The sequence below is a fragment of the Myodes glareolus genome, chromosome 5, assembly GCF_982192425.1.
Source record: "Myodes glareolus chromosome 5, mMyoGla1.1, whole genome shotgun sequence".
Lineage (NCBI taxonomy): Eukaryota > Metazoa > Chordata > Mammalia > Rodentia > Cricetidae > Myodes > Myodes glareolus.
This window is the reverse complement of record NC_142030.1, coordinates 52960478-52985499: the sequence shown is the minus strand read 5'-3', so window position 1 is coordinate 52985499 and position 25022 is coordinate 52960478. Positions and strand designations below refer to the sequence as shown.

General features: G+C 42.4%; 1 protein-coding gene across 1 annotated transcript in view; it reads right to left on the bottom strand.

Annotated features, from left to right (window-relative positions):
• Positions 1-5544: 5544 nt before the first annotated feature.
• Positions 5545-25022, bottom strand: part of Fhit (fragile histidine triad diadenosine triphosphatase) — an 807644-nt gene continuing 788166 nt past the window's right edge. The window contains exon 7 of the mRNA XM_048421187.3: positions 5545-5851. Within this exon, the coding sequence (XP_048277144.1) occupies positions 5846-5851 (6 nt within the window). The 3' untranslated portion in view covers positions 5545-5845. The remainder of the gene's footprint in view (positions 5852-25022) is intronic.

Below are 25022 nucleotides of genomic sequence, written 5' to 3'. Positions count from 1 at the left end.
GGACATGGAGGGGCAAGCTGCAAACATAATTTATAATAAACATTAAGTTCTAGTGCTATTTCCAGTGTCACCATCATCCCTACAGCCTCAGGGAACCCCTGAATCTCATTTTCCTATTTTCCTGATTTCTCATTTTCTGATTTGAAAGGTCACTTGGACATGGCAGATGAGCCATAAATTTCAGCTCCCAGACAACCTCTGATCAGGACTAGTTGTGGGTCTGTGACCTGTGTGCTGTAGTTCTCGGATGGAAGCCCCATCGGATGCGAATCTATATACAGAAACTCATTCCTGCCTCTGTCCAGGCTTGATGGCCACAGCTGTTAGAGAAAATTTGCACACAACTTTTGTTCAGAACTGCTTCCCTGACTTAAGATGGAGTTATAAGTCCAGTTGAGCTCGTTGAAGCAGGCCATATACAAACTTTTTTTTTGAATAACATATTCCATTACAAGCATGGACAAATGCCTTTCCCCTTACAACTGACATACAGAAGTCTTCAGCAATCTAGTTTTAACCCATGTTCCTTGTTGTGGCAGACGTCACCGCCATTTTTTTAAAGCTGGTAGTGAGATATGACTGTCCCTCTTTCCCTTCCTTGTTCATCTTCTATCGAGCTAAGCTAACCACTTAATTAGCCAAGACCAGAAGACTTCTGTGGTGGTAAATAACTCTCAAACCCTACTGGAGATGCTCCAGTGGCCTAATTAGATTTCACTTGCAGCTCATTTCCTCCAGAGTAAAATATGGTACACATAGGACCTGAGTTCTCCACTGAGAAGGTTCTACTTGTTTTGGTGGGGGCAAGAATCCCTTTATACTGGTGGTTTTCAAAATATGATGGAAAGAACATCAAAAAGAGGCTTGACTATCTCTGGCCTGGAACTGTGCAGGGAAAGCTAAAGGGATTGACTTGCTATTGCGGTTCTGTGTGTTTGATAGGATCAGTATCAGGTATTGTGCTTAGTGACATCTGTATTAGCTGGCTTTCTGTGACTGTGATAAAACCACAGTGATTCCAACCAAAATCACCTTGGGGAGGAAAGGCTTTATTTCATCTTATCCTTTCAGGTCATGCTTTATCACCGAGAGCAGCCAAGACAGGAACTTCAAGCAGGAGCTTAAAGTAGAAACTGAAGCAGAGCAAATGGCGGAGTATTGCTTCCTGGCTTGCTCTCAGGCTCATGTTGGGCCACTTTCCTTGTGTAGCCCAGGCTCACCTACCTAGGAATAGTACTGTCTACAGTGGGCTGGGCCCTCCTATACCAATCCACAATCAAGAAAATGGCCACAGACATGCCCAGTGGCCAGTCTGACAGAGGCAAGTCTTAAACTGAAGTTCTCTCTTCCCGGTTATGTCAAGTTCATAACCAAGATTAGCCATCTCAAAATCCACCTTCTTTTAAGAGATCGGGTCTTTCAATGTGACTGGGGGCTTGCTAATTAGGCCTAGAAGGCTAACTAGTGAGTCTCAGGGATTTGCTTGTCCCTGTCTCCTCCGTGGAGGCATTACAAGTGGGTGCTAACATGTCTGGCTTTTTAATGTGGATTCTGGGGATCATACTCTAATCCTTACCAGCTGAGCCATCTCCGCAACTCCCAACCTCAGTTCTGACATACACTCTTGGTGATGCAGACCAAAGCATCAGTATGAAAACCACAGCTTTTGCAAAGCCTCTAGAGCTCACAGACGTGTGTGTGTGTGTGTGTGTGTGTGTGTGTGTGTGTGTGTGTGTGTGTGGAAGAGAACATGAGCAAAGAGGGGGAGTGAGGAAAAAAAGAGTCTGGAGGGAAGATCATAAAGAGACCGAGAGCTCTGAGTTCCCTGAATACTCTCAGAAAAAACGGCAGAGCAGTCCAGGAAAACCCTAATAATTCTCAGAAGATTCTACAAGAAAGGCGTCCTGAGGGTACTTAGCAAATGTATACTCTACTGACAAAGACTGAGCCTCAGCAGCCCAAACAGTTTAGCTTAGGGGGAAGAGGGTAGCTTCTCAAGAGGACCGTGCATTCTTAGCATATAGATTAAAGCAAGCCACAAAGTCTCTCAGCCTCGGTCTCCTGGTCTACACGAAGAGGGTGTCTGGGTCTTGTGCATGGGTTTGCTGACCCCGGATTGCCATGCATCTCTAGTGTGGGGCGTATGATAGATGCTGAATGTATGTTAAAGAAAAGAGGATTGGTTTTGAGAAGCTTGTTTGCGCTGAGGTTTTGACCGTTTCCAGCACAATGCCTGTCATGAGGATGTTATGGGAGCAGTGTGTGTGGTATGACAGAGAGGAGGGAAGATGTGATGAACAGGAACAGATTCCAACTCATCTCCCAAACACCTATGCCGGATCTACAGTCTTACTGAAACAAGGCCCACCCTTCCCAGTTCCCTTATCTTTGCAGTTCAAAGCAAACCGGAGTCGCTTGAACAACCTGAAGCAATACACAGGCAACAAGATAGCTCCTAAACAATACGCATTCCTTTCTCAGAGCTCTGGAGGTATGAAGTCCATGGTCTGGGTGCAGCCATGATGAGCTAAATATGGAAGTTCTTTACTTCCAGCCGTTATCACCTGCCAGTGTAGGACTCAACCATCAATAAATTTAATAGAGGCCTGAGTCTCAGTTGTTTACCCTAAAGCAATACCTGGTTGCAGGAAGGACCATAAACTAAGATTACCTGAGCACCACCCAAGAACAGACCATCTAAAGGAAATGCCTAAGGTTCCAACCGCTGTAGATAGGATCACCTGCCAGCACACACTCCCCAGGACACTCCTAGACAAATGCTAGCCAATCAGAGGCCCTGAATCCCCCACTCCCACCTCCACTACTATAAAAACCCAACTCTAACTGTGCTCAGGGCTTTTTGATTATTCCAATACGTTGGACACAAGGAGAGACCGAGTTTGGAAACTGTATAAAATAAAGGCTCTTTGTTTTTACATATGTGACTTGGTCTCCTTGTTGGCTTTTGGATTTGGTCCTAACACTCTCATGATCTAACACTTCCCAAAGGCCCTGACTCTGCTTCATCCTACGACACCATTTCAGTGTATGCATTTATAAAGCACGGTTTCACAATGGGGCGAGAGTTAGGCCAAGACTGAGGTAAGGAGACTCGTGGAGAAAGAGGCAGAAACGAAGGAGGAATTTTGCAGGGCTTTGACAGCACAGACAACAAGGAAAACCAAACAAGACTTGTGGCATGATTCAACTAATTGCTCCCTGTGACTAAGCGCTTATTCACCTGTGCTTTCGAGCCAGTGGGTGTAGAGCGGAATTAACTGCAGGGGCAGGAGCAGGCTTTCCAGTCCCTTTGCTACAAAAGTCAAAGAGCGACACTTTTGAGCTCCATGGTAGAGGAATGATGGTTTTTAGGGCTTTTGTTTGACTGACCAATCAGCAAACCTCCAGCTGGGGGATTTCTGGGTATGCTCCCCATTCCCTCTCGTTCCCTGGTGTTTTATCTACTGAGCACAGCCTGTGCAGATCACAGAGCTTCTAATTTCCAGCTAAGAAAAGAACTATAGAGTCTAGGCTGGAGGCCCAAACAGCTTCCCTGTCAGGAGGCACTGCCAGTCCCTGCCAGCGACTTGCCACTATTGGCAAAGACCTAGAACAAGAGTTTAAACAAAATGCACTGAGTCATACACAGCCTATTAGACAAGATCAGAAACAGGCCAGTACCAAACACCCTAAGTGGTAGGTTGAAGAGTGGGCTTTATCTGAAAGGGAAACCCTTTTTAAATTCCTGGAATAGGTGGGCTTCATAGATGGAAAGAAACAGAGGTGCTCTTATGGTGGCATTGGAAGATGTAAGTGGCTGTAAGTCCAAAACAGGTATTCTAAGCCATGCAGGATCAGGGGGAGAGGAAGGGAGGTGGGAGGATTGGTAAGCAGCAGCAGTCGAGGGAATTATCTAAGGTATAAGCCGCCTAGGTCCTGCAGTCATAGGATACTGAGTCACTGTATGTTGGTGGTGGGGTCAAGCTGGGAGTGATCAATAAGCCAAAGGAAATTCTCAAAGAGGATTTATGTTGAGAAGAAAAAAAAGCTGTCTTCAGACATTTGTTTTCATGCTACTATTTACCTGTGCAAACTCTAACCCTAGTCTCTGAAATTTCGGAACAAAGATCCGCTTCCATAATTTCTTTCTTAAAGAATTTGCAAGATAGAGACAGGTACAGTAACTAGATAAGTACTGAGTGCCTCCCTGCCTCCTTCCCTTATAGTCCCGGTACTCTGTATGGGACTGAGAGGTAGGAAAATGCCTGCTGCGCCAGCGTGAGCACCAGAGTTTGATCCAAAAAGCAGGGCATTATAACCTGTGCCTAAAACCCAAGCATTTGGAGAGGTACAGACAGGTGGATCCCTGGGTTTTGCTGGCTGCCCTACTTAATATAATCAGTGAGCCCTGGGTACTAGGAGAGAGACTCTGTCTCAAAAAATATGATGGAGAGGCGGTAAGATGACTCATTCAGGTAAAAATGCTTTCTGCCAATCCCGACAACCAAAGCTTCATCCCCAGGACCCACAAAGTGGAAGGAAAGAGCCAGCTTCTGAAAGTTGTGCTCTGACCTCTACAAATATACTGAGGCAAGTAGACAACACACACACACACACACACACACACGATTGCTGTAGAATATTATTTGAAGATGTGTTACATTTGTTTATGCTGTGGAACATTAGTTTAATGACGCAAATATGTGTTGCTGTTGCATTCTTCAATGTTGCATCTGTTTAACTCTGTGAAACTGTGTTACTGTGCCTGTCTAAAACAGGCAAAGATTGGTCTAATAAAGAGGCAAATGGCCAATAGCAAGGCAGGAGAAATGAGAGGTGGAGCTAGCAGGAAGAATAAATAGGAGGAAAAGAGAGATAGGGAAGCAAAAAATGATCTAGCAGTCAGAGAAGGGGGAGCGCTCCATTGGCCAGCCACCCAGCACCTACACAGCAAGCCGTGGAGTGAGAAGTAAAGAAAAATATATCAGATAAAGATAAAACCCAGAGGCAATAGGTAGATGGGATAATTTAAGTTAAGAAAAGTAAGCTAGAAATAAGCCAAGGTAAGGCTGGGCATTCATAAGCAAGAATAGGACTATGTGTGATTTATTGGGGAGCTGGGTAACAGGCCCCCTAAAGAACAAAAGAGCTAAAGAGTAAAAACAACCCAGATACACAGAATAGATGATAAACAGACAGACAGACAGATAGACAGATAGATAGATGAAGAAAAGAAAAATTCAAAACCACAAAACAATGCAAGATACATGAGTAGCACCTTGTGCTCACTCACTTCCCACAGTGACCTTGTCCATCTTGATCTCTTCCAACTTAGCTTTTGTGTACTGATGTCAGGAGGAAAATTTGGCCAAGGAAAGGTTTCTGTGCTATTAGCCAGTCAATGAAATTCTCTAAATCTCACCTCTATTATAACCAACTCTTGGCTCACAGGAAACCTACTTGCTCCAAAAGAGCAGCTTCTTCGGTTAGACCTTTTGGAGGTCTGAAAATACCAATTTTTAAGTCAGCCAGCAACACCGGGTAGATATTTTAGTTACCACTTTATTTTCATCCAGGCTAAGGGACAGTATGGAAAAGGTCCTATTCTCAGTACCTAACTGAGCAACTGTGGCAGGCTCTCTCTGCTACTGTTTGGGAAGTTAGCTTGTCAGTCATTGTGATTGAAACGTAACCCCAGTGGCTTCCACAAGTGCAATAAAATGCTTTGCAAAAGGCTGCAGAATCGTGGGATGTAATAAAGTCTGCTCAGCTTCATTTCCAATGCTGCAGAGTCCAGAAGAGCGAGGCCCATTTCCTTATGCCCTGGGATTTGTTTGAGTTACTTTCATGCCTGGAAATGACAGAACATAAAAACAGACATTTAGTTAGAACCGGTAGCGTTTCTTTTGAGGCACAGCAATAAACAGAATATAAGTTTGTTTACTGTTAATCTGTTAGATTGCCGTTAACATTTTATGGGAAATGATATTGATGTGTGGGTAAGCTATGGAAAATAAATGATTTCAGACCTTTTGATGATGCCTACGCTTATCCTCTGGGTCCATGCGTTTTCTTCTTTGCCCTTTGCCCATCACCAAAGGTCAGATAAATGAACTCTTAAGTTTCCACATTATACCAATTCGAAGAGAAAACCAATTCAGATGGTATGCCCTACATGAAAAGGGCATGCCAAACATTACCATTGTCCAAACTCTCTGCTGAGCATAAACATACAGATTTCTGGACTCTGTCCCCCATATTCTGATTCATCAGATCTGTAGAGAGGCCAGGAATCTGTTTCAAAGCAAGCTTCCCATGCGAATGTGAAGGGTTTGGCACCTGGATTTGGGAAACTGTTAAGGCCCTGTGCACCTGGCTGATTCAGCTTTCCATAATAGCCAAGGTATCTTAAGGATATGTGTCAGGCCTCAAACATTTCTCCTCACAAGATTAAATAATAACTTCTCATCACTGTCTTATTTTATCTAGCAAGAAAAGAAGAAATTATTGATGGCATATTAGGGTAGTTTAGATCGAAATCCAGGTGAACGTGGAGTTACATTACACAGCTCTGCCTCTGCCTCTGCCTTATTTGTTGTAGCCTTAACCTGTCTAAACTTCAATGCCTGACCCCAGTAAGATGGGTATGACTGGCAACAGGGAAGGCAGGGCCTGGTAGCTGGGAGCAAAGTAACAACCAGAAGAAGAGCAAAGTAGGAAGGGAAAGAGGGGAAGCCTTTGTGAGTTTTATTTCTTAAAATTTGGAAAAGACTAGGGGAAGACGTGCTAGGAAAACAGGGTAGCCACCATGGATGTGATAAATGAAGAGATTTCGAGAAATAACGGCCCTGAATCACAGACTTCTCAAGTATCTTCTCTTTCCAAAACCTTGTTTTGATTCACGTATATGTACGTGTCTGTGCAATTGCATTTTGCACTGCATGCAGGTTCCTGCGGAGGCTAGAAGAGGACACTGGATCCTGTGAGGCTGGAGTTCTAGGCAGTTATGAGTGGCCTATGTGGGTGCTGGTAACTGAAGTCAGGTCCTCTGGAGGAGCAGCAAGGCTTCATATCTCCTGAGCCACAGCTGCAGACCCTCCTTCAATGTTTGAAAGAGATTCCAGATGAGAATTAAGCTGCCTTTCATATCTGGTTTGCCGTTTGTGGATTCTAGTGCAGTCCCAAAGCTGCTGGGTGTGAAGAGCAAGCTCCCTGTGTTTATTTCAAGGGTTCTGTTTAAGGCTGTCTGGGTTTTAGATCCATTCAAACTCATGTTGGTGAGGACAACCTCATTGGTCTTTGATCTACAGAGGAGAATTTTCATGAGTCTAGAAACCCATTTCCTGCAAGTTGGTAGTAATGTCAGAGAGCACAGGGTGAGGCAGTTCAGTATAATAACATGCAGTCCCTTTGGGATCCTGACACAGAGGCTAAGTCACTCCTCACCTGGACCATAAAGAAGGTGGGAAGGCCAGGTGTTAAACGGGCCATCTTGCCCCCCGGAGAAGGGTCCTGCCTTATTCTCACAGGACCCTGGGACCATGTGTGGGTGTTCCCAGCCCTCCTTGCCTTGTCTGGAGATGTGGGTCAACTTCTGAACATTCATCACAGACTTCGTCCTTGAACAATTATTGACTCTGAGTCAGAGGCACCTGTGCAGGCCTGAAAATGGATGTGGCCTCTCTTTTCTTCTGCCTTGCCTGTCTAGGGCAGATTTATGTCCTAGGAGTTTCTATCAGTTTTATTTTTGAACATTGTAGCCCATGTTCCAGCCACCACTTCCCTTTCTCAGTCCAGCTCTGTATTCTCTGAGTCTCTTATAACCCTCTCCCCACAGGAGACTCTCTCAGACCGCTGTCACTGCTTCTAGAACTTCTCCTTCACACAGTCTTAGCTTCCGCACATCCTTCTCGCTTCTCAAGGCTCCGTCTGTGGTAGTTTCCTTTATATAACTTGTCTGGAGTCTCGTGGAAAGCAGTGTCTACCTTTCTTACCCCACACATTGGGAAGGCTTACAAACCTTACATTTGAGAAAAAATGTGTTCAAAGTTCTGTTGTGCCTCTGTAGTGGGAGGTGAGGTGAGTTGAGTACATTTAGTAGGGGGCTGCAGGGTCTACATAAGGCACCCACAAATGTGGCTAGGGTAGTGCAATATTTCCCCTCTGTGGGTCTCCCTCTCTTGTTTGAATGGATTGTTTCTGCCATCTTTGTAGCCAGTAAAGACTCAGCACTTGGCTAAGCAGTGTTTTGGTGCACATATATGTACGTGTCTCCGTAATTGCATTTTGCACTGCATGCAGGTTCTTTTACAGTGTAGAGTGCAGGTGGTGACGTGTTCCACTCTCCATTTTAGTGGACCTAAAACAGTGTGTCCACTTTCAGATCCTCAGTTTCCTTCCATGTCACCTCCACCACTGATGGTAGAGCCTTTCAATTACCCAGGAATGTCAATCAAAGGATTTGCTGATGAGGGAACAAGACTCCCAAAAGAGTGAGGAAATGAATGCTTCAATCCCTGACATGCTTCTAGACCATTTGGAATAATACTTTATTGCAGAGTAAGGCCAGGGCAGGTTATGTCCATGGGTTTCTGCAGCCAGAGAGCTAAGGAGCCATGAATGCCCCAATTTTCAACTATGTCTAAGTTCTTAATAGATACAGTGGCAAAAATGTGCTTTATAAACCAGGTGGTGGTGGTGCATTATTTAATCCCAGCACGAGGGAGGCAGAGGCAGGCAGAGCGATATGAGTTCAAGGCCAGCCTAGTCTACAGAGCAATTTCCAGGATAGCTAGGGATACATACAGAGAAACCCTGTCTCAAAAATTAAAACAAAAACAAAAACAAACAAAAAATAATATGTTTGATAAATGACAGGCATTATATTGTCAGATGTACATTCTTCAGTCATGAAAGACAACAGGAGGAATTTTCCATTGCTCTCCTAGTATGAAAAATAATTTGAGAGGAAAGCTTTGAATTTGGAAGGGAAATGACAATGCCTTATGGAAGACCATCATCAAAATTTTCGAGAAAGACTATAGAAGCCTTTACCTTCATGTGCCCCTGAACCCCACAGGGAGGTCTTTGAAATTTCCCTGTGTTCTGTGTGATTTGATGGATACAGGTAAAATCATAGGTGTCACTGGGCTGCTCCTCTGTGAGCCTGAACTGAACCCTGCTGACTTGTTGAATGTGCAACCATTATCATGTTGACCAGTTTGCCATTACTCGGATGGATTCCTAAGATAAAGAACGTATAAAGTAGAAAGGTCGACTTGGGCTTGACATTTTGGAGAGTTTGCCTGTGATCAGTCAGACGTGCTGCTTTGGTCCATAGCAGTGAGATCACATGGTAGGCTGGAAGCAAAAAGAAGGAAAAAAAGACAAGAGGACTAACGCTACTTTGGGGATCAAGCCTCTAGCCCCTAGGCCTTAGCGGACATTGTAGATTCTATGGTACCTTCATCGACCTCTAGAAAACCTTTCTCCATGGCCTCTGGGTGCATTGAAGGCAGTGTTTTTGTACCTGATGTATTAAAGAGGTTTGTCTCTCCCATTCCAGCTCCACTATGCTCGGACCAGGGGAAGTCCTCGTCTACACTGAAGCTGAAATGACAAATTGCTGTCTCTCTCCTCTAGGTGAACTTGGGTGGAAGCTGTCCACAGGCAAAATATCCTAATCGTGTATAAAGGGAAGGCTTGGACTCCAGAGTCCAGCTGCCCTTCTCTCTCTTTATGGGAGTGGTCCCACACCTGATTGTCTGTTGGAATTACCTATGGAGATAGAAACACGCCTTGCTGTGCCTCTTCAGACTGATCTAGAGTGTGCAGAAACTGTGGTAGGAAATCACTACACTTGAGAGCGGCAGCATCCTCACCTCTCTCCATTCTTCACCGAGGCTTCCACTATAAACGTGCTCTTGGTACCGTGTGGTTTACTGCTGAGAACGGGGTGGACTAAGAGTATTTGTCTCCCTCACTCACGTGATTGGGTCTGTTACTGCCTTTGTCATAAAGATCACTCTCATTGACAAGTGATCCATGCCAATGGGGATCAGTGACATGGTCTGGCTGGCTTTCTTACAGGACTGTGACAAAAATGGTTTGTTCTCTCTCTCTCTCTCTCTCTCTCTGTATGTGTGTGTGTGTGTGTGTATGCACATGCATGCGTGTGCACACAGAAAACAGAGGTCAGTGTTAAATAATTTCCTTAATCACATCCCTTCCACCTCATTTTTGAGGTGAGGCCGTATCACTCACGGAAACTGGATCTCAGCAATCCTTTTAATTCTGACTGTCCTGGGAGCCATCCAGGTGGCCCCAGATCTGCTTCTCCCATCCTTACACCCCTGTGCTGAGATTATAGGTGCATTTCACTACACCCAGATTTCTAGAGTACTGGGGATCCGAACTTGCATGACAAGTACTGACTGAGCTATCTCCTCAGACCCAGAAATAGTTCTAAAATTAGTTACCACATTTAGCAATAGCACAGCCCTGAGAGGCTCGCACAAATACCTCTTTAGCAAGTGTTGTCTTCTCCTAAAACCTTAATTCCAAGCGGGCTAGTGAAGCAGCAGAGCAGCCACAGAAAGGCATCCTACTCACACCAAAGCAAGTGAACAATTTTCTAAGGGCAGAGCCCCTGACCTCTCTTCTTTAGCTTTTTCTTAATAAACTGGCCTGGAAAAGCTGCAGCACGAAAGCTGCTGACGGCGATGTGCTAAAGTAGGTGGGAAACGGAAAAGCTGATGGAGAGATGCCACGGGTCAGAGATCCGCTCTGATCAGTATCTCTGAGACAGTACAATTATGCTTCCATCGAGAGACAGGAAGGGGTTATCTCAGGTTCACTGCTAGAAACTCAGAAGCGTGAGGGTAAAATCCAGAGAGTGGGTAACTTCCACACGTGCCGTCAGACTCCAAATTACCCCTCTGCAGCATGTTTCACATGCTGGATAATAACACCACTTCCTGAGACGGTCAAGGGCTAATGAACTTCCTATTCAACAGGGTTCGCTTCCCCATCTGCAGGGTCATAAAAAAATCAAAATGCAGCCCTGGACATGGCAGAGCCAGCCTTTCAGGAAGTAGGGTGAAGACAATTGTTCTCTGGTAAGGCTGGGGCTGACCCACCTCTGCTTAGAGAGTGACCATGAACTTTAAGACTCAAACTCTAAGAATTGGAAGCACACAAGAAAACTGACCTGAAAGTTTGGAGCTCTGAGTTACATGCTCTGGTATCCCTGAGGTTGCCTCCTCTGCAAATATAATAGCATCTGCTTTGAGCCTGGTAGAAGGAGGGGAAAGCAGAGCAGGCTGGGAAACTCCCAACACAACTTGGGCACTTCCTGCTACTACTATAGATAGGCACTGAGGCTCTATCTGCGGCTTACTCTATTTCTATTCTCATGTCTGCTGCATGCCCAGCAGGGACTCTCCCTAAAAGACCCCATCCGTTCCTTGGGGCTTATGAAAAATCTACTTTCATGGTCTCTGAATCTTCTGCTGATATTACACTTCTCTGCAACCGGGTCAAAATGAAAGAAGGATTACTCTCTATTCACTTGTATCTTGCAGGAGATAAACTAATTCTGAGAAATTCCTTACAATGGGAGACACTTTCAGACTCTGCAAATGGGCAAGAAAGAAGCAAAAAGGCACGCATGCTTTGTCATTCACTTTTTCTGATAGCTTTCTCTGGTGTTGCTTTTGAGGGTGACCTTCTTCCAGCACCTCCGTTAGCTCTAACTCAGGTTCTTCTGTTATAATAGAGTTTAGAGCCAAGCATGGAACAGGCTACCTTTGATAAAATTAGCGGTTCTGAGAGTTTGTTGAGCATATCATTTAATTAATAGTACTTGTGTCTGGAGTATACACACCTCTGGAGCTGCTTGGAAGGGCACATTTGCTGAAGGACTATAGGCACCCACTCCAGAATCATCACGCGGTTTATAAGCTTTCCGCACTTTCACCTGACTAGTGAAGTAAAGGTTCCCGCCCCGCCCTTTCCTTCACCATTTAAAAGACCTGGTGCTGGTGAAATTACAACTCTTTTTCCTTGTGAGTCCAGACTTTAGCGCAAATAAATCCTCTGATTAACGGATGAAAGCTTATTATCTCAATCAGGACAATCCAACAGGAGTCACACGATGAACCTTTAACCTGTTGGGTAAGAGGCAGGTGATGGGGTAAGTTCTGATCTACCTCAGTCACAAGCCAGCCAGTCTCTGTTCTGATTAAATCCATCTTGGAACCAAACGCTGCAGGGGTGAGGGGGCAAGAGGGATTGCTCGGTGGTTAAAAGTGCTTGTAGCCTTTGCAAGGGACCTAAGTTCTGTTCTCACCATCCACACTGTGAAGCTCACAACCACCTATAACTCCAGATTCAGGGTATCCAATAATTTCTGGCAGCTCAGGTCACAGCCCCACAGTTAATTTTTAAAGAAAATGTTTATTTTTAAAAAAGATTAAGCACTGAAAACTGTAATAGAACATGAGTGAAGCAGGAGCAGAGACTATTCCACACTGCCTTCATTCCCTAGACTCTAGACCAAATGTTGTAAAACTTACAAAGTTTCTTACTCTGTAAAACAATAATCAAAATACAGCCATCTTTAAGCTTCTCAGGAGGGGCATTAAAGATGGCGGCACCATTCCTAGGAGAGAAAACTGCTTCCTTTTGGGGACCCAAGGGTTATTTTCCCTCAGGACCCCATCACTACGTCATGGATACAAAAGTTCAGGTTAACATGTCCTACACCAACTTAGAAGCCATTTACAGGAAAAGAGACAAGGGCCAGAGCCAGCTTTATGCCTTTGGTCCTTCCATGGGATGACCCTTGCCTATTCAAGGGACATTGTAGTTAAGGGAGAAGGAAATAGGGACATTGTCTTAGACTGGGCACTTCGGGACATCTTTCTGAGAGGTCGATATTTGAGTTCCATCTAGAATGGAGCTAAGAAGGAGGAAAAGCTATTCTAGTAAGAAGGGTGCCCCCATGCTCCATGGTCCCCGGGGGTAGGTCAGTGTTTGATCTGATCCTATACCAGCAAGAAACAGGAAGATTAGGAAAGACATTTTGGGGACTGCTGTGGGGCATAAAACAGTTTTTTAGCTACATCTTCCAAGGCCTCATGTGATCTAGCCCTGGCTGGCTCTTCAGTGTGCTGGAAGATCATGACCTTGCTTTCCATTTAAGGGTAGTGATCTTAACTTGATTTTCTGTTTTAATGCATTCTTTCTCCGGTGTGACCTTGGGTGAGCTAAAGAATAGAGATATTTATTTTAAGAGTCAGACTTAACAGCTTACATATGACAGTCTATATAAAGAAATGGTATTTTTAATTGCTGTATTCTGGTATTCAATCTAACCCAGAATGAGGGAGTTCTTAGAGTTTTTTTCAGAAAATGCTTTTCTTTTGAATTCTTGCACTTTTCTTTTGAATTCAAACTTCCATTGAGCCTCACTCCCTTCAAACATTAAAGAAGTTGAAGCTAACCATACACGAGCTGTTAAGAAATTCCCAAATTAACAAGAGATCTTCAAGAAGAGTTAAGAAAGACTTTCATGAGAGTGCCAGGGACAGGGGCAGCTTTACACTGTAGGCGTGATCTGCAGCAAAAACTGATAACTCCAAAATTTGCAGAACCCACGGAGACATGAGCGAATATAGGGGGAAGAGTTTGGCCAGCTCCTCGGAGCTCTTCAGAGATAAGACTGGTGCTTCCTAGAAAGCTCCCCTTTCTGGGAACTGTGACTTGGGCTCATTGCTTTGTAATGAAAAGATGATTTGAGCACCAGTGCGAGCTTTGAGTTCTTCAAGGTAACGCCACACTAACGCTTCGCACCTCTGGATGCCGGCAGCTCTAAGTTTTATTCCATATAAAGATGCAGGGCTTTAGTGGATGGAACTTGATGAGAGCTTCTAATTGCATTCAAGGAATTTTTGCCTGTCTTAAAGGAATGAAAATGATCTTCCAGCTTTTACAGACCTCCTTGACCCAAAGATATCCGCCGGCAAAAAAGACTCCTCAACTGAGCTCTTTCAATGCTCAGTTATTACACGGCCTCTACCATCTAATGTACTAACATCCACTGACTGAAAAAAAAAAAGAACTCTTAAATACCCTCTATCATTGATTGGTTAATCCTAGATCAAGAAATGGCTCTGGGAAGGCTTGTAATGGCAAGAGGGGTGCAGAGAGAGGTAGATAAACATGACCAATACAAAGTCAACTGGTTTATGGTATGATAAAAGAAAGAAGCCAGTTGGATTTGAGTTGTACACAATGTGCTGGTGATTGGCCAAGAACCCATGTACACACCCTCTTGTTCTCGTGGTCACCCTAGTCCTTCAGAGTTATCGCCGCTCTTATTGGGTGGGAATAACTTGCCTGATACTGTGTTTGGCTTGAAATGAGTTATCAGAGAATAGTTTGTGGTTGAGTTCTGGAGACTCCCGTTTAAAATTATCCCTAAGCAAATAGCCGTTTAAGCACTTGGTATCATCAGGAATGTTTTGATAAAAAGCAACATGCCCTGAAGTCAGATGTTTCTCTGAATGAAAAGTGCCTAAGCTGCCTTTTTAACAGCACTGGACTCCCCTCTTGGTCTCTTGGCTCTTTTCATTATGGAGGATTCTCCTGCTTCTGGATTCTCCCAATGACGAGCTGGACGACCACTTGAAGCTTGAAGTTGTCAACACCCGAGCTGACAGCCTCTGGAGCTGTATTAATACATCCACGGAAGGGGAAAATCTCTAATTGACCTAGCTGGGATCACATTCTGGAACTGTATTTTTCTTACAGAATCGGTAGTTCCAAAATCAAACCCCTGCTGCATTCCATTCTGCTCCTATTCTCTGATTAACTCTTCCAATGGTTTTTCTACATGTTTTCACATCCAAGAAAGATGGCAGATTTTCCAAGACCCTCTGGCTACCTGAAGGATCTTGAACGGAGCCCCTGGGAGTCCTCACTGACTTAAAAACGCAGTGTCTAGTGGATTGTCATCAATCTTGGCTAGCTGCGGCTTATTCCTGGTTATCTAATGAAGTGTGGACTTTCGAGTTTGTTCCTGGGGACTTGGGGTAGCACGATCTCCCCAGCAGATGGTTGTGATTCTTGGCTAAAGTGAAATACAGGAAGCCACTAGCACGAGAATCATCAAATGCTGGCTTTGTTCCTGAAGTCACTGAAGAAGCAAGTGCAAACTGTATCTTGCTCCTCTGCTCCATTGTATAATTCCAGCCCCCAGTTAGCTAGAATTCTTTAGGAGCAACTGTTTCTCAAAAGGCCCAGCAATGGTGTTGTGAAGGCTAAACATGGACTCTGAAGTCAGACAGCCTAAACCTTAAATTTCCAGAGTTCTCGACGTCACATTTCTGCTTCTGCAAACCAGGGAAGACGGGAGAGTCACTGAGGAATTTGCAATGAAGTCGAAGATGTGCTTAGAACGAGTTGTTCATAATAAGCTCTCCTTAAGCGGTGTCAGCAGGAATTATTGCTACAAACTAACAAGGGTCTTCCCTGTAGTGGTCTCCATTCTTTATTTTACAAATAATGATGCCTTTGGCCCAGGCAGCATCATAAAGCCGAGGAGGATGGTGGGCAGGTGGGGTGGGCAACCCTCCATGTGTTAGCAGTATGTCTGCAGAGATTCCCTGCCACAGTTATTTTGTGTTGGCTTAAGCCAACATGTAACAATTGAGTACCTAGGCAGCAGTTAAACTATACAGTAAAATTGAGTTCTTCCTTTCCTTTCCCATTTATTATTATTGTTGTTGTTATTTTCCCACTTGTCTTATTGTTTTGTTTCCTTTTCTTGAAATATAATACAAAGAGAAAAACTGCAGACGGCCTGTATCTCGATAATAGAATTAATACAAAACAATATAAAAGCATATCTTCTACCACGCCTGGCAAAAAAATAGAATATTGCCAGCCCCCACCCACTTCAGCCCACACGGCCCCTTTCCCTTCCCACCTCATTCATGGGGCCTGACCTCTGCAGGGACTGTTCCATGCCTTCCCTTCTAATGTCACCATCTCAGTGAGTGTCTGTAAGCACCAGCATATAAAGTTGCCTGGTTTGGGGACTTAAAATGAAGGCAATCACAGGGTTTGTGTTCTCTTATGTAGTTCTGTTGTTCCATATTCTTAAAAGCACTCAAAGCAGTCTGTCTGCAGAAACTGATGATTGCAGTAAGCATGTCTGGCGTTGCCTTCTGCTACAAGCTACATTCACTGCTGACCATTTCATCAATTCCTTTCTTTCTTTTTTTTATGAGAGGGTGGTTGGAGGGGTCAAGTTCCTCTTAAGTTTGATTTCTTGACCTTTTCTTGCCGTGTTTGAAAAGATTTTGGTACCTTGTTAGTTACAGTCTTTTCCTATAGCAAAATCAAAAAGATAATCTCTGTGCTGTCTCCAAACCCTTTATTGCTTTATATTGCACATTCTGAATTAAAATTTACCTGGTACCAGCCTTTATATACAATGTGAGGTAGGGCTTCATTTTATTAATTTTCTACCTGGATATTCAATTTTCCTAGAACCATTTGCTGAAAAGATTTTCCTTTCCCCGGAGTCCTGTGGTACCATTTCCTCATAAATCAAGTGTTCATACATGCCTGCATCTCTTCCAGCTTCCTATTGTGTACCTTCAGTCTGCTTACGCTTGTGCCAGTACCGTGCTTGCTTAAATCTTGTGGCCTTGTGATAAATAAATAAATCCTGATATCTTGTAGAATAAGCCTTGGAATGTTTTTTTTTATTATTTTAAGTTTTCTGACTACATTTCTATAAAGATTTTAGGAACAGCTTGTCAACTTTCACCAAAACCAAACCATGGGAATTTGGGTTTGTATCTCACTGAATTTAAAGACAACTGAAGAAATGTAAATTTTCTCAAAACCAGTAATCAATCTGTTTATTTAATTCATCTTTAACGCTTTTAACACTTTATAGCTTTCTGTCTAGTATATTACATATCTTTATTTCTAAATATCTGATTTTTGGTGTTAAATATAAATTAAATAAAATTAAATTAAATCTAAATTAAATGTTAAATTAAAACATTTTTCATTCTAATTGTGAATAGGGAAGTTGAAACCATGTATATTATTTTTATATTTAGAGGTCCTTCTACATCTCCTGATCAATTCTAAACCAATTTTCCATATATTCTTGGGCTTTTGTGGCATGTTATCGTATTGCCCACAAATAATAACAGCTTTATTCATCTCTAACTCCTTCTCATTTATTGTGTGCTGGGAACCTGAGCACATTTCATAGTACACATGTCAGCAGGGATTATTCTGATGTCATTGTCAATCTCAGATTGACAGCCTTTCACTTTTACTTATCAATTCCCTTCCAGCTTTCCTAGAACTTCAATATTTATGTACATAGTATTTTCACCGGTAATTTAATCCACATCTCCTGAGCTGGTCCTCTCATTTTCTCTTCGACTAATCTGAGGGATGACATTGACATTATTTGATAGTCTACCACGATGCAGAAGTCATACTGATCAGTATATATCATCCTGTTCATAGATGTATGAACATATAACCTGTGTGTGTCTGTTCTCCACCGATCTAGCATCATTTAGGGATTCGTTTCCTCCCATTAAAGCTGTACATTTTATTTTTGTACTGCTCCTGTTTGGTTTATTTGCAGAGCAACTCATATAGTAATCAGACAGTAAAAGAATTTCTCTTTCCTTCCCATTCCTGCTCTGGCAGAAGCTAAGTATGATTCTTATTTTGTTGGCCCGGGTATAGCAGGCTATACCAGTCAATTTGTCTGGGCCTGATAACTGGTTTGTTGAAAAACATTTAAAATAAGTTTGAGTTCTCTAATCACTATCAAATTATTCATAGAATCTTTTGAACGTATGTAAGTTGGATCAATTTTATTTTTCTGGAAACGTGACTATTTAATTTAAACTTTCAAATGCATTACCCTGGTGTTATTTCACACATTCTCTTTCTCTTTTCAGCAATTACAATAACTATACAGAAGTTTGCTTTTTGTTTCTAATACTGGATTTCCTTGGTGATTTCTCTTTTTAAAAGAATCAAGATTTGGTCTCTTTGATCATTTTATTTGATTGTACGTGTGTTTGCCATTGTACTACCTATCTTTATTGTCTCCTTATTTTGAAACAGTTAGGTTCTCTAACTGTTCAGAATGGTTTCTATAATACCTCTCAGATATTAATTTATTGATTAAATACATTAAGTCATAGTTAAAAGAAAATCATCCTCTAAATACCTGCTTAGTTCACTACAAGTTTTAGCTGTCTTCATTTAGCTCAGAAGAGTTTTCATCTTTCGTCTTACTGCTTTTACTTTGTAATTCCTTTAGTATGTGAATCGATGATGAAGTCTCTTAGGTTTATATGAAAAAAATGTATTTACTTCACCCCCATCAACTGTCAACTTCCTGTCAAATACTTCAGATAAGATATAATATCAAATAATAATAATAAATAATAATAAATCAACTCATGAAGAGAAAAGTTGCATTTTTGTTCATATGTTTAGTAAACAGCCAACTAGTCTTCCTGTACTTGGGCTTGTGGGAGCAAAGCCACTAACTCCATTGCAGGAGAAAGAGAAAGAGGAAGATCATGATCCCATAGTTTACTTCAGGAGCATGATCTAGGACATCTCACTATGCTCAGTTCTTAGTCCTGTAACCTCCCACAGGTGCCAGAGTGAGACCAACCCTTCAATATATGTCAGGACATTAAAGACATTGCAGATCTAAACTACAGCATTTATAAAGAATTAATGAATGCTATGGATATCTGTCTAGCTTGGTAGTTATCTTCTCTTGGCTACGTAAAATATTCATGTCTACTGATTTTGATAGCTTTTGTTGTTGTTGCCTTTGAAGACACACAGCTTTCTTATATCTTTGCTGCAATTTTATTGGGAAATGTCTTCATATGGATTATCCTTCTTTCTGTACTGTAGCTTGGATAAGTTCTTGAATTTTTTGGCCTCTCTCTCTCTCTCTCTCTCTCTCTCTCACACACACACACACACACACACACACACAGAAAGAGAGAGAGAGAGAGAGAGAGAGAGAGAGAGAGAGGCAGAGAGAGACAGAGAGAGAAGAGAAAAGAGACTCATTCATCTTGCGTTGGCTTGAAACTAACCATGTACCTAAGGATAACCATGGACTTCTGGTCCTCTTGCCTCTACCTCCTGAGTATTGAGATTTACATGAGTGTAAAACCATATCTGGCTTTATGTGGTGCTAGGATCAGACCCAGCCCTGAATCCATGCAAGCCAAGCTCCTGACTGACTGAGCTACATCCTTTTTGAAACAGGACCTCCCTATGTTGCACAGGTGATCTTGAACACCTACAGTCAAATGGTCCTCCTTTCCCAGCATCCTTAGTGCTTAGATTACGGACATGAACCAGCACATTCAGTCTTTCCCTAACAGCTTGAAAATTTTTTCAGGCATTTTTCTCTTAAAATATAATTTCCACTAAAACTCTGGATTTGCAAATTAATATATATTGGACTTTTTCATTGTACTTCTACTTTCTCTTCTTTGTCTCTCTCCCTCACTGTGGTTTGTCCTCTTCCTTCCACATGGTCCATGGTTGAGTTGACTAACAATCGTGTTTATGAAGATGCAGTACAAAATCCATTCTGTAGTTTTTTTTCAACTTTATATTGATTCTATTTGGTACTCTTTCACATCATCTGAGACTTTTTAATGAGTATTTTGTGAAATTTTATTTGATAAAAGTACTTCTATTGCTTAAGAAAAATGTAGCTCGAGAGTCTTCAATTTGCCTTCCACAAATAACTGTCAATTCCATTATCCTTTTCTACTTGACTTCATTTTATTAAAACCATCCGATACTTTAACTCACAAATGAAAAGTCTCACACAATTGGTTTTTAAAGAAGCCACTTGTGGGGCTTTGGATGAGAAATGTCCTCCAGAGGCTCCTGTATTTGAAGGCTTGCTCCCAGGTGGCACTGCTTAGAAAGGGAATGGAGCCTACTGCAGGAAGCCACGAGGGGCTGGCTTTGAGGGTCATGGCCTTGCTCCACTTCCTGGCCCCCTTTTCTGCTTCCTATGTATAAATTAAAACTAGTGGTTAGTTTCCTGCCCCTGCCCCTGCCCCCTGCTACCATGAATTCCAAGACATGATTGGCTTTATCCTTCTGGAATCATTAGTCAAAACAGATCTTTGTTTGCCTACAGTGTTGGGTATTTTATCACAGCAACGGCACAGCGTGACTCCACTTGTGTTCCTGGTCCCGAATTTTATAAATTCCAAAGAGCATCTGTATAGTAGAAAGCCATTCTGAAACCATGGAGCTTCACTTAGGGTTTTACACCTTCAATATCTACTAGATTTTATTTATTTATATTTATTGTTCTTTCCAATTCACTTATTTGCCACAAAAAAACTATGAAAAATTTGAAACTAGAAAAAAAGCTTAATCTGTGAAAAAAGTAACATCTGTGATTTTTAAAATAGATTTCAGCTTTCTGCTAAATTAAAAAAAAAAAAAACTTAAACTAAAACATTCGACATTCTCCATCCATAAACAATGTAAACAGTTGCTTTAACATCTGTGTCTGATAGCTCCAATTTTTACATAAAACTATGAGTGTTCACTTATTTGTAACAAAATGCCATAATACCATAGGCCAGGAGGCAATGGAAGTCCACCTCCCACAGTTCTGGGGGACAGTGGTCCAACAGCAAGGCCACTTGTTCTGGGTTGCTTCTCTTGTCCTGAAGTCAGCCCCTTCAGACTATCTTCTCAGGAAAGACAAACGGAAACCCACAGTACAAGGCTGCTAAATCCACCATAGAGGCCACATGCTCACAATGCCATTCTCAATTACCTGCCAAAGAACCACACATAACACTATCACGTGGTAATTAAGACCTTAGTATATGAGTTCAGAGGCAGAACACGGCAACTGCTTCCTGGCATTTTTTTTTTTTTGGTGTGTTTATGGATGAGCACACAGACACATATGCTGTGCATTCTTTTGGAAACAAACCACAAAAATAATTTAAGATAATACGCTGATGTTATAGTCTTCTAGGAACATAATTTTTTTTTTCTGCCAGTAAGTTAAAGGACTAAGAATTTGAGATCATTTGAATTAAATTTTAGGACAGAGACTTTCTCAGATGTGCTGCAGAAGATTAGTTGTGGGGCCAAAGTCAGTGGCTCACTCTTACTGTGGGGATTAATCCTGCCAGACTTCTGGCATCCCACTTCACTGCAGGGGTTTTGTAAGCATTCTCTCAGGCACCAGCTCTAAATCTATCCTTGTCTCCGAGAGCCATGTGTACCTTCAGTGAAAAAGCAACTCAAATGCGGGGCTCACTTCTGTGGATTCCTCTCTTCTCCTGACCATGTAAAATTTGACTGTGTTGGTATCTCCAATAGGTCTAGATGTTCTGTACAGATTATTAGCTGAGTAGAGTAGGAAGTCTGAATTAGCGACAGAAGCACAGGTTGTGATTTTCTTTTCCATTCTGGTAGTCTAAAAACTTCTCTCCTCTGTAGTCCTTAGTATTTCATAACTATTTGTCACCAAGTTGTAATGACTTCACCACACCAATAGTTTGTTATGTTCAAAATATTAAATAATGTGGAAAACAATGACCTACAACATTGACATGATAGTTTCACGTCCTATCCGTTTGTTTTCTTTAAAGCAGTCCTAGGGAGCATGTGTTGTGCATTCTCTACCAGTACAATTCACAGATGAGTAAACTGATGAATAAAAGGGTGATCTGTCCTAATCCAGAGAATAAATTTAGTGCTACTATTTTACTGAATGTAAACGCCAAAACTGCAGACAACTTGTGGTGTGATCTTGAAGACTACAGGTTTAGAGTACATGGGTTGTTTTTATTCACCTAGTGATGAAAACGAGAGTTTGGTCTCAGAGAGAACCAGGACGAGGCTGGGAGATGCTTTTATAACTACGATGCTCATCATATTGGCCTTTATGTTTCGAAGTATCTTCTAGAATGTTCCGTGTAAAGCACAAGACCAACACATTTGCCTTAGAAGAGGCATTAACTGCCATTAGAGCTTTTTCACTCTCGTTTCTAAAATGCTTACATGAGATTTCTGTAGGAGATTCAATGTTTGTTCAATGATAATGGTAATGTGGGGCCCAAAGAGCCAGGGGGTGGGGGCATAAAAGGAGGAGTAATCAGAGAGTCATCTCTTGAAGAGCTAGATTACATGAAAATGTGGGTTTATTCCTCCCATTGTTATTGTACCAGTAGTGTTCTTTTTAGAAAATAATGTTCTGCCTCAATTTCCCTTAAGGGTAAAAGCATTTGGAGGAAGAAGAGAGAGTGCATTAATTATATGTGGGCTGAGGTTAATTTACTAGTTATACTGCTAAATCCATCGAACCATTCCTTTTCTCCATAGGTATGAGACAGAAGACAATTTCATAGATAAGGTACACTCTTAAATACCCACCACTCATGAACTAAATACACTGAGCTATATTTTGGCTTACTGGAGAAGTCACTACTTTTGCTGGTGAATCCAGCTTGGTTGAGCTGCTCAATCACCCAGGTTGAGCAGCTATGTGATAACTGGGGTGATGTTCAAACAAGCCAAAATGATGCAGCCATTACTCTGGAAGCGGTGGCTGAGGTCCAATGGAGGCAGTGGAACAGGTGAAGTGGATAAATACCTGCTATTATTAGGTGACAAGGTCAAGGATTAGTACTGTGAATTTTTATTGCCTTTCTTCATATTCACCTCCCGTGATCTCCAGGAGTCTTTTCTAGAAAGGACGGAGGCAGGGAAAAACTCACACCCTGTTAGGAGAGGACTGTCAAAGGCAAAAGGAACAAGTAGAGAAAGGAAAAGCCAGTGAACAGACAGCTTTATTTGATGTTTAATAAAATAGCAGAGTATGTGGTTCACAGGCAGTCATCCATTCTGGAGATAGGGATGGAGAGCTATGTTTTGCTATATTTCCATTTTACTTGGTGCAAGAAAAAGTCTTAAACTCTATTTTTAAATTTTTCAAGATACGATGTGTGTGGATATGTGTGTGTGTGTGTGTGTGTGTGTGTGTGTGTGTGTGTGGCGCGCACACATGTGCATGCGAGTGCCTATCCATAGAGACCAGAAAAGAGTGCTGAGTCCCCTAGAGCTGGAGTTAGAAGCCTTTGGGAGCCCAACTCAGGTTCTCTGGAAAAGCAGCAGGTGTATTTAACCATTGAGCCGTCTCTCCAGCCTAAAATTCACATTTTTTTTTGCTACTGGATCACACTTTCCTGAAAACAATTTTCTGTTGATTGCTTATGCTGTTGCAAAACTCCTACGGGTAAAAATGAACCCGTGACACTAGCCATTTCTATTACAAGTGGAGATACATATTCTTAGAAAAGTCTACCCCTCGCCCCACTTCTAGCCTTCAACCCATTCTTATGCCACCCTCACCTCACCCACATCCTACCCACACCCCATAATTTGTAGCCATCAGTGGCCCGCAGACATATTTTTATCTAAACTATTTAGTTCAAGTACTAGCCCCGCAAAATAATAAGCACTATTCATAAACCCTATTATGAATATTGAGGTAGTCGGTCTTACGGACAACTATAACAACTTAAAAGAGTGACCATTCTGATAATTCTGGATAAGTCATTTAACGGGACATTGTATTGGATCACTCCGGATGATTCTGTTTTACCATCCTCAAGCCCGGGGGACTTGGTCTACCTTTATGACCTTGCAGTAGAAAGTACATTCTAGAACTGTAACACAAGGAGAAGGGCATAGAGGGCTCCACGATCCAAAAGAAGCAAGGACTAGAAAAAAAAAGTAAAAATTCTCTTTTCATGCTTCTGTTAAATCACCAACCATATCTGTTTCTAGCAGAGTGAAGATGAATATGCTCAAATGTATTCATATTCAAATATTTAATCTTAAGGGGAGCATGATCTCTTACCATGCTAAAGAAAATGTGTGGTCATATCAATTAGGGGCTGATTGAAGGAGGAGGGGCAGACAGTTTCACTGCTGCTAATGAGGCTTTCCTGCTCATGTGGTCCAGACTAAATCCCTCAAGTTCCAGCGCAAGGCTACCTCTTCCCCTCAAATTTCTTTCATGAATCCCTTGAGACTTTCTCACTGGAAGCTGTTTGTGCGAAGGGCAGACCCTCTCTGCGGCTGGTGGGGTAGGTTTTAAGAGGCGTCATTTGCAGCCTGGAGCATGGAACGAACAGGCAGACTTGCTGCATCTTGTCAGCCTTCACCGTCTGTCCATGACTATCGCCGATTGTCCAGCGGTTGAAATTATAGCGGCTTTTAAAAATTGCTGGTGCCAAAATCTCCCTTGACTGTACATCTGTAACTACTAATAATGTTGTTTGGGGCAGACTCAGTTGCTTTGAAATTGCACTGCACTGTTATAAGTAAATGAGAGGCAACCAATTATCTGTGAAGTCAAGACACACACACAGAGGAGAGTGTGATGAATTGGAGACGATCTCCCTGACACAACACAGTGTGGGAACCTGTCCTGCTTTGACGTCTCATCAAAGCTGGGAGGTGATGTTTACATATCTTCCAGCAGAGATCCCCCAGTTCCGGTGGGGAGGAGGAGATGACAGCATCATTCTGCCACTGGTACACATATTGCTGAATTAAAATTAGAAAGGCAGCAAACCCAAGTGTTAAATATCTACAGAGAGAATCATCACGCTCCAGAAAGGAGGCAAGGTTAAAGAGATGCAGATCCACTGCCACAGGACGAAATCCATCCCGGAAATCAGCTCAGTGTGCAGGGAAGCAATGTATAAATTCATCCAGGCAGAGAGGAGGCACTGAATTCCTGGAACCAAAGGAGTTTAGCCTCATCAGTGAGCTGTCTGACAGGCATTGAGACAGCTATAGCATCACCCAGCAACCAGTGAACTCCTAACTTCAGTGCTACAGCAAAAGCAGAGGCTGCTTTTCATGCTTGC